We start from the raw sequence: 12834 nt of genomic DNA on the forward strand, positions 1-12834 counted from the left end.
GGAACCCTCATGCGTATATATGCCCATGACAGAAATTATTCCAGGGATCTTCTGAAAACCACACAAATTCCAGATAAGTTGCTTCTGTGAAGATGTTGCCCTACCAACAGCCAGTACAGGTTGAGCATCCCAAATCTGAAAATCCAGAATGCTCCAAAATCCAAATTTTTTTTTTGAGACGGAGTTTCGCTCTTGTTGCCCAGACTAGAGTGCAATGGTGCAAACTTGGCTCATCACAACCTCTGCCTCCTAGGTTCAAGCAATTCTTCTGCCTCGGGCTCCCAAGTAGCTGGGATTACAGTCTTGCGCCGCCGTGCCCGGCTAATTTTGTATTTTTAGTAGAGATGGGGTTTCTCCATGATGGCCAGGCTGGTCTCGAACTCCTGACCTCAGGTAATCCACCCACCTCAGCCTCCCAAAGTGCTGGCATTACAGGTTTGAGCCACTGTGCCCGGCCTAAATCGAGACTTTTTGAGCACTAATATGACACTCAAAGGAAATGCGCATTGAAACGTTTCAGATTTCAAATTTCCTGATTTGCCATGCTCAACCAGTAAGTATAATGGAATTATCCCCAAATCTGAAAAAAATCCCATATCTAAAACTCTTCTGGTCCCCCATTTCAGATAAGGGATACTGTTATGTATACCGGCAATGAAAACAAATGCCACCTCCTGTGATAAGTCCCTGTAACCAATGGTCTTTGTTTCAAAACAGTTTACGTAGACTCCTCCCTTGTATCTTTAAAAACTTCTCCTTGCCCCAGCACTCTCAGGTATACCTATGGTCTGTTATAGCACACATATCCCACATTGTAATCCCTTGCTGTTCCCAAATAAACTCTTTGTTTTGGAGACCCAGTCTCTCACCTGTTGAAGTTGACAAATGGTAAAGTGAACATCCATATATATACCTACCACTTAGATTCTAAGATCGTTAATATTTTACTGTATCTGCTTTATTGCATATCCATCCACCAATCCATCATATTTTTTAATGAGTTTCAAAGTAACTTGCAGATATCAGTTTGCTTGATCCCTAAACACTTCCACATGCGTTAACTGGAATTCAGTATTTCTTTATAACTCTTTTGCTTAGTTTTAAGCTGCTGTTTTTTAAGAAGAATCTTTAAAATACAAATGTTATGGAAGCATGTAGTAGTAAAATGGAATTGGAACTTACAGTGGTTGGATATATTTGGGGTTTACTTTGAATTTTAAGTGTTAAGGTATGTCCTCCTACTGGTTATTTAGTAGAGAAAGCACTTCAGGCTATTACAGGTGTCATGACAGCAGAACCAAGAAGCATTGACAGCCAGTCGTAGACATTTAACACTTCTTGAGTGTCTTATAAGAGAGCGTAATACCTCACTTCCTATGTTTAGTTGGCTCTCTGTATCTGAGGGTTCCACATTTGTGGATTCAACCAACTGTGGATAAAAAATATTCTAAAAAACTCAAACAGTACAACAATAAAAAATAACACAAATAAAAATACAATATAACAACTATTTATATAGCGTTTACATTGTATTGGGTATTATAAGTAACCTAGAGATGATTTAAAAGTACATGGGAAGATGTGCATACGTTATATGCAAATACGATGCCGTTTTGCATCAGGGACTTGAGTGTCTGCAGATTTTGGTCCTGGAACTGATCTGCCGATCCCCTGTGAATACTTAGGGACAACTGTATGTCTTGTCTCTCACCTCGATTGTAAAATCCTTGGGGGCAGGAACCACGTCTTATGTGATAACACCTTACTTATCAGGAATAGCTGTCTGGCAGCGTCACCATTCTGCAACACACCAATATACAGGAAATAGGCAACCAGGGGAAAAAAAGGCTTTGAATATTTAAAATATAGGTTGCTGCAGATTCTGTGGATCTTATTCCTAGGAGAATCTCTTAGGCCTCCCTCAGGAACTTACTCATGTTTACATGTGATTCTAAAAGTGTGGTGTTTGGTTTCTAAACAAAATGTAAAAGGAGGAACTATTTAAAGTGTGTACTTTGGTAATAATGACAGTGACAATGATGTGAGAACCAACAGCTTGATAGGGAGGGTAGGAGACAAATATACACCAAACTCAAAGAGTCATCTGGGGTCATTGAGTGTGGTGGCCCACCTCCCTGCCCGCTGCATGTTCCTAGCCGCCCTAATGTGCCAAGAAAAAGTGGAAATAATGTTTAGTGGGTGCAGTTTAGGAAGGCAAGAAAATATCAAATATAGTGATTATTTTAAGTCAATAAAATAAAAATACCATGCTAGCTAGACCAAACATTGATTTTAATCTAGAGATCCTAACAAAACCAGCTAGACAGAATTTCTGAAATCTTTATTCCTTTTTTTTCTATATTTCCTGTGAAATAATTTATGTGAAAAACATTTGAAAGCACAATCTAAATATAAGTGGCACTTCTGTTAATTGGGATTCCTGTCTTTCTAGGACTCCTTCTAATGGAGCTGAAGGGCTGACTCCCCGGAGTGGAACAACTCCCAAACCGGTTATGAACTCTACCCCGGGTAGAACTCCTCTTCGAGACAAGTTAAACATTAATCCTGAGGATGGAATGGCAGACTATAGTGATCCCTCTTATGTGAAGCAGATGGTAAATGTCAATTCCCTTTTAATACTCTTAAATTTTTTTTTAATATCTCATGGGTGCCAAATTAAAATTTCTCCTGTTAGTGCATATCACGTATACCTTAAGAATCTATACACCTGTGGATGCCAGAAAAAGAGAATGATCTGTAAGACTTGATGAAAGGGAATATTTTGGGCTCAAAACCCATCTTTCTTTATGCTTACTAGGTTTGTGAATATTGATGTTTGTTGTTGATTTCACTGAAGTTTTCTTCAGCAAGGTGAGGTAGAAAGCTAATTGTAAAAGTTAAGTTTTGCTTCTGCCCGTGTTATTGCATTTATTACTTTGCTATTGGGCCTTATTATCTAATGCCACAGAAATCATTGTGAAATTAAAAAGAAAAAAACTTCTAATTATACTGGCTTGTCTTCAGTTTAAAATTAATTCTAACTTCATACATATATTTGGTTGATTTATATATGTTTCTTAAAGTTCAAATTGATATCAACTAAAGCCAACTCTGAATGGATACATAAGAATTAAACAGATTAAGAACCTCATGAGTGCGGAGTGTGCATTTGGACATTTGAGGGGATCTAAAGTTGAATATAGATGTCCTTTGTCCTGAGGAAATTTATATTCTGGGGAGATTGGCAGTACTAAACTAAGTCCAAAAATAATTGTAATATCAGAACAGAATAAGCCCTTTGAGTAAAGCCAATGTGCTTAGGGTAGTTAAAGAAGGGAATAATCACATTTGTTGGGTAACAGGAAAGCCTTATTGGAAGAGGTATGTTCCGAAGGAGGGTGGGGGCTGTCCCAGATGGAGACTACAGTATGAGTAAGCACAGAGGATGTTTTAGACATAGCAACTCATCTGTTCCTCACACCTGGTACATGTGAGTACTGAGGATGGACTGGAAAACCTCTGGGTACCAGGAGGGTTTTTTGGGAACCAGGACTCTACTTTCTTTCGTCTGCATGGGATTTAGTATTTTCATTAACAATAAACATATACATACAAATTCAAGTATCTTTCAGAGTGGGTTTTATTAGTCCAAGGACAGACTAACTTTTGAACCTGTTCTTTTCATTTGCTGTTAACTTTCGGTGTCAGAAATGTGTTCCCTCAAATGAAAATTATAGTGGTCTTTTTTTCTGCCCTGGCCTCAAACCTCCTGTTGGAATATCCCAGAGTATCTTCAGTGATCACAAGTGAAAGTTTTTGATTGGTCTTAATGTTGGGAAGAAGAGGGGATAGAAAATAAACAAAAGCCTTGTCATAGCTCTGAAGTCAGGATTATTTTTCTAGAATTAATATTAGGCTGATTTTTTTTGAGACTTTTTTTTCTCTGTCTGTAATTTTTAATTTTTGTGGATACGTAGTAGGTGTATATGTTTATGGGGTATATGAGATATCTTGATACAGGCATGCATGTGTAATAATCACACCATGGAAAATGGGGTATGCATCCCCTCAAGCATTTAACCTTTGTGTTAGAAACCATCCAATTATTCTCTTAGTTACTTTAAATTGTACAGTTATTTTGACTAGACTGTTGTGCTATCAATTTTTAAGAGACTCATAAAATTCTGGTTGAATATTTAATATGCATGAATTGAGAAGGACCACTTCTTTTCTACAGGAAAGAGAATCTCGAGAACATCTCCGTTTAGGGTTGTTGGGCCTTCCTGCCCCTAAGAATGATTTTGAAATTGTTCTACCAGAAAATGCCGAGAAGGAGCTGGAAGAACGTGAAGTAGATGATACTTACATTGAAGATGCTGCCGACGTGGATGCTCGAAAGCAGGTGGGTAACTGTACTGAAAGAAGCGTGAGTTCGGCTGAATGTGTCAGTAGGCTCGAAGAATGAAGAACAGCCATTAAATGTCTCAAGATCTCTACCTAGTTCTTTTTAATATTGAAAAAACTTCTGAAGTAAATAATTTATGTCATTAATAATGTATCCTCACATAATTAATATACTCACAATATTTTGATGGACATTCTTAAAAATATATATATGGAAATTTAAATACATTTTGTCAAATTCATTATGCTTCTCTAAAATACACGTAGGTAGTCTTTTGGACATTGCTTCAATCTAGCAAAGAAAAGATGTTATTGGTTAGTCTTAAAAACAAATACATCTTGGTTTCTGGGTGGTACAATGGTACGAGCCTGTAGTCTCAGCTACTCAGGACGCTAAGGTGGGAGGATCCTTTGGGCCCAGGAGTTTGAATCCAGTCCAACATAGTAAGACCTGTATCTAAACTGGAGTTGGAAATTTAGATAGAGTATGTCAGAATAATATTAGTAACACTTTCTAGTAATATATCTTATACGTAATTACTTTCTCATTTGCACATAACAGCACAGTGATATAAATAGGATTGGTATTATAGGTTGAACATTGCTAATCCGAAAATCCAACATCTGAAATGCTCTAAACTTCAAAACTTTTTGAGTGCTGACGTGATGCTCAAAAGAAATGCTCATTGAAGCTTTTTGAATTAGAGTTAGTATAATGCAGATGTTCCAGAATCTGAAAAAATCAGGAATCCAAGATACTCTGGTCCCAGATAGTTCTAATAAGGAATACTCAACAAGCTCAGATGAATTCAGGTCTCATGGTCTCAACTTTCTCAGGTCTAATAGTGGGTAAGTGGTGAATCCTAAACTAGAACTGATATTATATGACCTTTTTAGTAAGTCTTGCTGCAGTCCATTGCTGAATGATTTTAGGTACCTTTAATCTCAGGGGATTGGAGTGAGAATGACATCAGTGGAAATAATATTTTAGAGGGGACCGATATGAATGTGCTTTTCAGTGGGAACAGAGGATGGTACTTTTTGTGTTTAGTTCTCAGCTACTTTGAGTTACATTTACTCCTTCAGAAATGGCGTGAAATTTTAATGTGTTATCCCACATTATTCATAAAAATCAGGAAACTACATTTTTTGGCTGGCTTTTTGAATTAAGTCAGTAATTTTGGAGTGAAAGGGAAGAAAGAGTTGTGTTGTGGGAGTCTCTTTGGAGTTTAGGTTTTCCATTTAGATAAGAGAAGTTTGTTACGTGATGGATGGATCCATGAAAATTTGGAGAATGCCCTAGTAGACACTGGAAGCTCTTAGTTTCTATTATAATGAGAGTGAATAGACTGATTCATTTCTGTTGCCTTAGCATTGCCTTTCTACAAACTTAAACCAATTTCTAAACTTTAGCTATTGAACACACATAATCTTACATACCAAAGTGTTTTTAGCTTTATTGAGAGATATCAAATACGCTATAGCTGCAATAAAGGATATAAAAATCATTTTTTAGGCCATACGAGATGCAGAGCGTGTAAAGGAAATGAAACGAATGCATAAAGCTGTCCAGAAAGATCTGCCAAGACCATCAGAAGTAAGTGTTAGAATTTCTGGTTTAGGAAGTTTTAAGTTTCTTTTTATATGATTGCTGCTTTTTACATCATTCATAAAGACTATAAAACAAAATTTCATCTACTTTCTGGAATATAGCAAAGTAATTCTCAAACCCAATCTTTAAAATGTTTCACTAGTACCAGAATTTAGAAGGAAAAAAGTAGAAATTGCTTTTGAAAATGTAAAACTGCTATTTAATTCGTGCTGTAACAGGTAATAACATTAATATATTGCAGTGATATGTTTGGTAATTGTATTTGTTTTAACATTTTAGGTAAATGAAACTATTCTAAGACCCTTAAATGTAGAACCGCCTTTAACAGATTTACAGAAAAGTGAAGAACTAATCAAAAAAGAAATGATCACAATGCTTCATTATGACCTTCTACATCACCCTTATGAACCATCTGGAAATAAAAAAGGCAAAACTGTAGGGTTTGGTACCAATAATTCAGAGCACATTACCTATCTGGAACATAATCCTTATGAAAAGTTCTCCAAAGAAGAGTTGAAAAAGGTATGATTGAGCTGGACTATTTCTTCTTGAGATTTAGGTATTTGTTAGGTGCTGTGTATCATGGACAAATAATGAACTTATTTTTCCCCATTGGTATTCATAAACAACTGAAACATATGATTAGGAGATACATGTTTAGATTGTTATGAAGAAGACATACTTTAAATACCTCCATCCCCCATGTTCGGTGTGATAGACCTTTATCAAATAAACACCTGCAGGGTGTTTTTGGTTCATGGGTATTAATGGCTTGGTTGACAGTTGTTGCAGTTGCCATTTTCTGTATTCAGCTCTGCTATCCCTGAATAAAAATTAGATGCCTTTAGTACCTAAACCTCACTTATTTAGAATAATATGAAGAGGTAAGAAAGACTAATATAAACATGTTTATAGATTAAACCTTTTACTTATTGAAAAAAAGGAAGTATTTTTTTTACTGACTATATTCCCCTCACATGATTTCCCCCTACTCTTTTGGATAAGGACATGAAGACATGATTTCTTGTATGAGTCTATGTCTGGTCTTTTCTTCTATACGCATTTTATTCCTTCTGTTTTGACAGAGCAAACAACTGTGATTGTAAATAGAAATCTCCGTAATTGTATAAGAAGATACAGTGGGTCTCATAGTTGGAAGCAGAGTGGTCATTAGTTTAAAAGTCTTTTTTTCTTTAGTCTTCAGCCCTGAGGAGCAGTGATAGACCCATGGATTTGGAATGAGCTGCTGCATACTTAGAATGAAACAAACAAGATTCTTACAAAGTCTCCTGTCTTCCCTCCTGCATTTTTCCTCTTTCTTCCCTTCTCACAATTTTTTACTTTGTATTTTCTGTATTGCGTAACTAATACATATTTATTATAGGATTTTTAGAAAATAGAGGAAGGAGGGTTTCGATTTATATTTCAACAACTTGTCCCTGATTTCGGAGTAACTTTGAGTCACTCATTTTTTAGTAAGTGCAATAGGGAAACTGACGTTGAGTTGCCTCCTCTGTCAAGCACATGTAATCATTGAACTGGGATTGAAAATCAGGCTATGAAATTGATACTTGCACAGTTTCCTCTTTTTAAAGTGAAAATATGAGGGGAAGAGGAATTTAGGAAATAAATTTTCCTAAATTATATGTATGGAAACCTGAAACAAGGATCATGTTGTTGCTTTTGGAGATTCTGTAGAGGATAAACCCTAACACAGTTTTTGAAAAATAATAATTCTAAGTATTGGTCTGGAATTGTTTGAAACAAAGTAGCTTAAATATTCTCTCATATTTTATTTATCTGTGTATATTTCTCTTTGTTCCAAAAAGAATTTGAAGCAGCTATTTACTTAGCAGATTATTTATGGATAGTTTAAAGATAACTTACCCATATTCTCTCCTAAGATCTGAACTTGTAAATTTTTATTGTGTACAGTTTCAGAGTGAAATAGCATTTCTCTTTTAATAAAGTGTCAGATTTTCTTTTTCTTTAATATACTTTCTTTAAGGTATGTTAAAATTGATTTGTTTCCATTATTTCCCTTAAGAGTTATTGTTTAAGTGTCCATTTTTTCTCCTATAGAGATGATTTTCCATTTTTTTGTTAAAATTGTTTATTGATCATTTCTCTTGATTTTATGGATTTTGATATGTTTATTTTTATTATTACTAGAAAGATTGAAAGCCTTCTGTAAGGCACAGAAGGTGGTTCCCAGTTTTTCATAAGCAGTGAAGCAAAGGGCTGGGAAAGAATTCATATGCTTATGGAATTCTTTGTGTCTGGCATTGGGCTAGGCTCTATAGTATATTGTTCACTTAATCCAATAACAAACTCGTCTGATCTAAGGTCAGCATCGTAATTGCTTGGAAAGGTATTTTTCAGCTTTCCAAGCTGAAAAAGCCTGAGAAATGGGCTCAGATAAATTAAGCAAACTCAGAGAGATGCTTAAATGGTGAAGCTGTGATCTGAACCCAGGCCTGTCCAGCTTTCCCTCTCATTCTGTCATTTTACACTATTTTCTTTAGTAGTGAACTAAGCTGGTTTATGATCTATCATCTGATTCGTGCCCCAGTTTCATTTTCTGGCAATGTCAGGGGCATTCCTTCAGGATGAGTAGTGCTTACGTGGATAAGATTTAGCTCCCTTTTACTATCACGTGGAGGTCCTGTACTGTGACAGGAGGGGAGTGAAGGTGCACACCCATTGATGCCATTTGTATTCTGCCTCATGCTGCCTGCTAATGATGTGGTCTTAACAAGTTGTTGAATCTCTATGAGCCTTAGTTTCATGAGTTCTTTTTGAGACTTAGTCCGCCTCTTATTGTATTAGGTTGGAGGTATATGTGATCCTAGCTCTTACTGTAACTCTAATTTCCCAGTCTGGCGGATTCTTGTGCCTCAGCCTCCCAAGTAGCTAGGATTACAGGCGTGTGCCACCACATCCTGCTAATTTTTGTGTTTTTAGTAGACACGAAGTTTTGCTGTGTTAGCCAGGCTGTCTTGAACTCCTGGCCTCTTTATCCGCCCACCTCAGCCTCCCAAAGTGCTAGGATTACAGGAGTGAGCCACTGTGCCCGGCCTAATTTCATTAGCTTTTAAATGAGGTTAATATTGGCTAATTTGTAAGGTGATTGTGATCTTTGGATATAATGTAGGTAAAACTTTTAAACCTAGTTTCTCACACACAGTAGGTACCTGAGAAATGATAACTGCTGCTATAGTGAGTGAAAGCAAAGGATGTTTATACTTTCGAGGAAACATGGATGCTTGACTTTTAAAAAGCAGTCTGCATTGACTCAAAGGCTTCTGAGGCTATTTTTCCTAGGTGTTGTTATCACCCCTTCCAAAAAACAACCAATCACGTCTCCTTGGCTTTGGCTCAAGGAAGGAGGGAAAAAATTAGTCTTCTAAAGCTCTCTGGATATGGCAAGTGTTTGTAGTACTTAAACTTACTGTAATTATTATTGTAAACAGGCCCAGGATGTTTTGGTGCAGGAGATGGAAGTGGTTAAACAAGGAATGAGCCATGGAGAACTCTCAAGTGAAGCCTATAACCAGGTGTGGGAAGAATGCTACAGTCAAGTTTTATATCTTCCTGGGCAGAGCCGCTACACACGGGCCAATCTGGCTAGTAAAAAGGACAGAATTGAATCACTTGAAAAGAGGCTCGAGGTTGGTATCCTTTCAAAATTTTAATTGTAAATGTACTTTGATTGAGATAATGAACCAGATAATGCCACTGGAGACAATCTCAGAAAAATACACCTGAGGTGCTTATTGCCTTTTTGGTTCTTGGAGAAAAGCACACTTAAGTGTTGGATCTTCCTTGGCCTTGTTCGTTGTTTTTGTTTATTTTATTTTATTTTTTTAAAGAATTGTTGACCTTCATGACTAAAGAGTACCCTGCAAGTTGACCAGAGGTCAATCAGAACCTTTAGATGTGGGAGCAAGGAGCCAAGAAACCAACACTAGTCACTCAGAACAGTGCAGGTCATTGCTAGCATAGCCTGTTTTCTCTAAAAAGGAATCTCAACAGTACCAAGGAGTTTTATTTTTATAGCAAAGAGAGCACATTTACAAAACTTAAATACAATTCTGTTCATCCTTGGATTACTGTGAGTTTGAGTTAGGGAGGGCAGAGCTGGATTCTCTAGACAGTGGCTTCCATGATTTTCCATGTCTGTGAAAATGTTGAAAACATACTAGATGCGTATATTTTCAACAGGACATGTGGTTTCTTAATTTAGTCTTCATATTTTGAATTCCAGAATCTGTGTAGGCATTTTGCCAATGGCATGTAATTGTGGTTCACAGGCCACCAGGCTGCCTTGTGCATTTTTTTTTTTGAGACCGAGTCTCAGTCTGTTGCCAGGCTGCAATGCAGTGGTGCAATCTCGGCTCACTCCAACCCCCACTTCCCAGGTTCAAGTGATTCTCCTGCCACAGCCTCCCTAGTAGCTGGGACTACAGGAACGTGCCACCACGCCCAGTTAATTTTTGTATTTTTAGTAGAGACGGGGTTTCACTGTGTTGGCCAGGATGGTTTTGATCTCTTGACCTCATGATTCACCCACCTCAACCTCCCAAAGTGCTGGGATTACAGGCATGAGCCACCGCGCCCGGCCACGCCTTGTGCATTCTTAATGGTAATCTTTAGGGGCATTTCTAAGGCCAAGGTGGGATGGGAGAGAAGGGGTACTTCAGGCAGTCATATATAGAAAATGGGCTTGGTTTCCTCTTCTATGTGATTACCAGTTTCTCTTTACAAAAAGCACATTTGAAAATATTTTTATTTAGGGTTAAAGCCAGAGTAGTAAAATCACTTGGGGTGGTTGGGGCTGTATGGGGCTGGGGAAATGAGCAGGAAAAAGCAGTATCTTTTAATTTGAGTTATTCTGAGTTTTAATTTAACCTTTAAGATCACATATATATAGGCAGCTGATGGTTAATGCCTGTGAACCTCTTTTTTTCTCAGTTAGTGAGAAATGACTGGTTCTGAAGTAATTCTCATCTTGGGTAAAATCTTAGCAGTTCAGTGCTGCTAATTATTCGTGTTACCAACTTCCAGCAGGGTGTGCTGTTGCTCTGTGTTACGGTTCAGCGTTAAAGCCAGGGAAGATAGAACATCAGTGGTTAAATTGTAAGTTATAGGTTTTGGTTGTGTAGACTTCGTTTCTTATAAATGGTAGTTAGCAGTGTAATTGTGATCTGAGGTCAGCATCATCACTGATTGAAAAGCTATTTGGAAAGCTTCTTTGTATCATTTATATATAAATACTTAGGTTTCTTATTTAGTATGAAAATCTTCTCATTTGAGGGGGGTAAACTCTTTTTGCCGCAAATGGCAAGGACATTTTGTGCTTTTTAAAATGGTAGAAAATTTTTTTCTCCCTAAATCTCATTTACTTTGTTGAGGCACTAACTTTCATGACAGCAAATAAATGTGTCACAGAGTGAGTGGTGCCATAAAGTACAGTAATTTTTATTTCTGTGTTGAATTGGTCTTATGAATTTTAAAGGGAAAAATACTGAAAGAACTACTCCTGTTCTTTTGGAGATTTATTTGGGTCGTTTATGAGCAACCATTAAAAACATGTGGTTCTCTTTGTTCAGTTCAGTACCAGGAACTGAAATCTTCCGTTGAACTATTTTTGTTGAAGGATTGGTGATTTTGGAGAATATTCATAAAGCAGTCTGAAGTCATTTTTCTTTTCTTGACTCTTGGATAACTTACTTTATTGTTTACCCAGCTAGTTACTTTTAAAGAATACTTAATCAGGTCCTTTAATTTAGCAAACTATGCTTATTTCAAATGAAAGTTCAAGAAATCTTTTAAAAAAAGAAAAGCAGCTCAAAGACCCGAATAAACAAACCCCCATTTTATTTGTATCCATCCCTAATTCAGAACTAGGTTTCTTTTAGCTTGTTTTAGTTTTTGAAGACACAGTTCTACTGGTTTGAAATACATAAATATTTTATTTCAGTTGTGGTAATTCTTTCATTTCAGTTGATTGCTAAATTATAAACATTATTCAAAGTTTGTTGTGGGGAAGGAACTCCAGTTATATTGTATAAACTAAATGCTGTACTTAAATTATCCTTTCCACTCTTAGGTTCAGGAGATAAGCCCTCCTCTGTAAGCACTGTATGCCATGGCTGCCAGTGTGTTCGATTTTTGCTGTCATGAACTTTGGAACCGTGAATCTAAATTATGGCCCTATCACTGCCTATCAAGCAAGATGAAATCCAGCTTTGTCGTGGCTGGTGTCTCCTGAATGGATTAAAAAAAAAATTCCCTGAGGTTTACATTGGAGGTAGTCTTTGAGCCATTCATTACTCAGGATTAATATTTGAAACTTTAGCACTTAAATGAAAATCCTTAAGATACTCATTTAAAACTAATAGAACCATCTCAGATTTTATGTAGAATGTGGTAGAGGATGTGTGTGAGCAAGGAGTTTGTTAAATAAATAGAATCAGAATGTAGTTACAGGTCAGAAATAAGTGGAAAAGGCTTCTGAATTGTAACCAAGTCCATGTATTTTATTCTGCTTTGGAGGCAGAATTAAGTTTAGAACCTTGCCAGACTTTTGTGTGTAAAATAAGACAGCAAGAGCAAACACAGCAATGACAGTTAATATAAGGAAAGGAAAAGTTATGAGAGCATACCATGCTGAGGCCATTTTTACATGGTGGCAAAAAGCCCAGTGTATTTTAATAGCTTTAAAGGCACTAAGATACATTGTACGGGAGTAAAGTGATTGCTATTTATAGTGGTATCCCAAATTAATAAGAAAAACTTTATTTCTTTTCAGTGTC

The 12834-nt window shown here is 36.7% G+C and overlaps 1 protein-coding gene across 1 annotated transcript in view; it reads left to right on the forward strand.

Moving 5' to 3' along the window:
• Positions 1-12834, forward strand: part of CDC5L (cell division cycle 5 like) — a 58738-nt gene that overhangs the window by 31649 nt on the left and 14255 nt on the right. The window contains exons 10-14 of the mRNA XM_021937343.2: positions 2453-2615; positions 4238-4402; positions 5921-6001; positions 6296-6538; positions 9490-9687. Coding sequence (XP_021793035.1) covers positions 2453-2615; positions 4238-4402; positions 5921-6001; positions 6296-6538; positions 9490-9687 — 850 coding nt within the window. The remainder of the gene's footprint in view (positions 1-2452; positions 2616-4237; positions 4403-5920; positions 6002-6295; positions 6539-9489; positions 9688-12834) is intronic.

The sequence above is a fragment of the Papio anubis genome, chromosome 6 (assembly GCF_008728515.1).
Source record: "Papio anubis isolate 15944 chromosome 6, Panubis1.0, whole genome shotgun sequence".
NCBI lineage: Eukaryota > Metazoa > Chordata > Mammalia > Primates > Cercopithecidae > Papio > Papio anubis.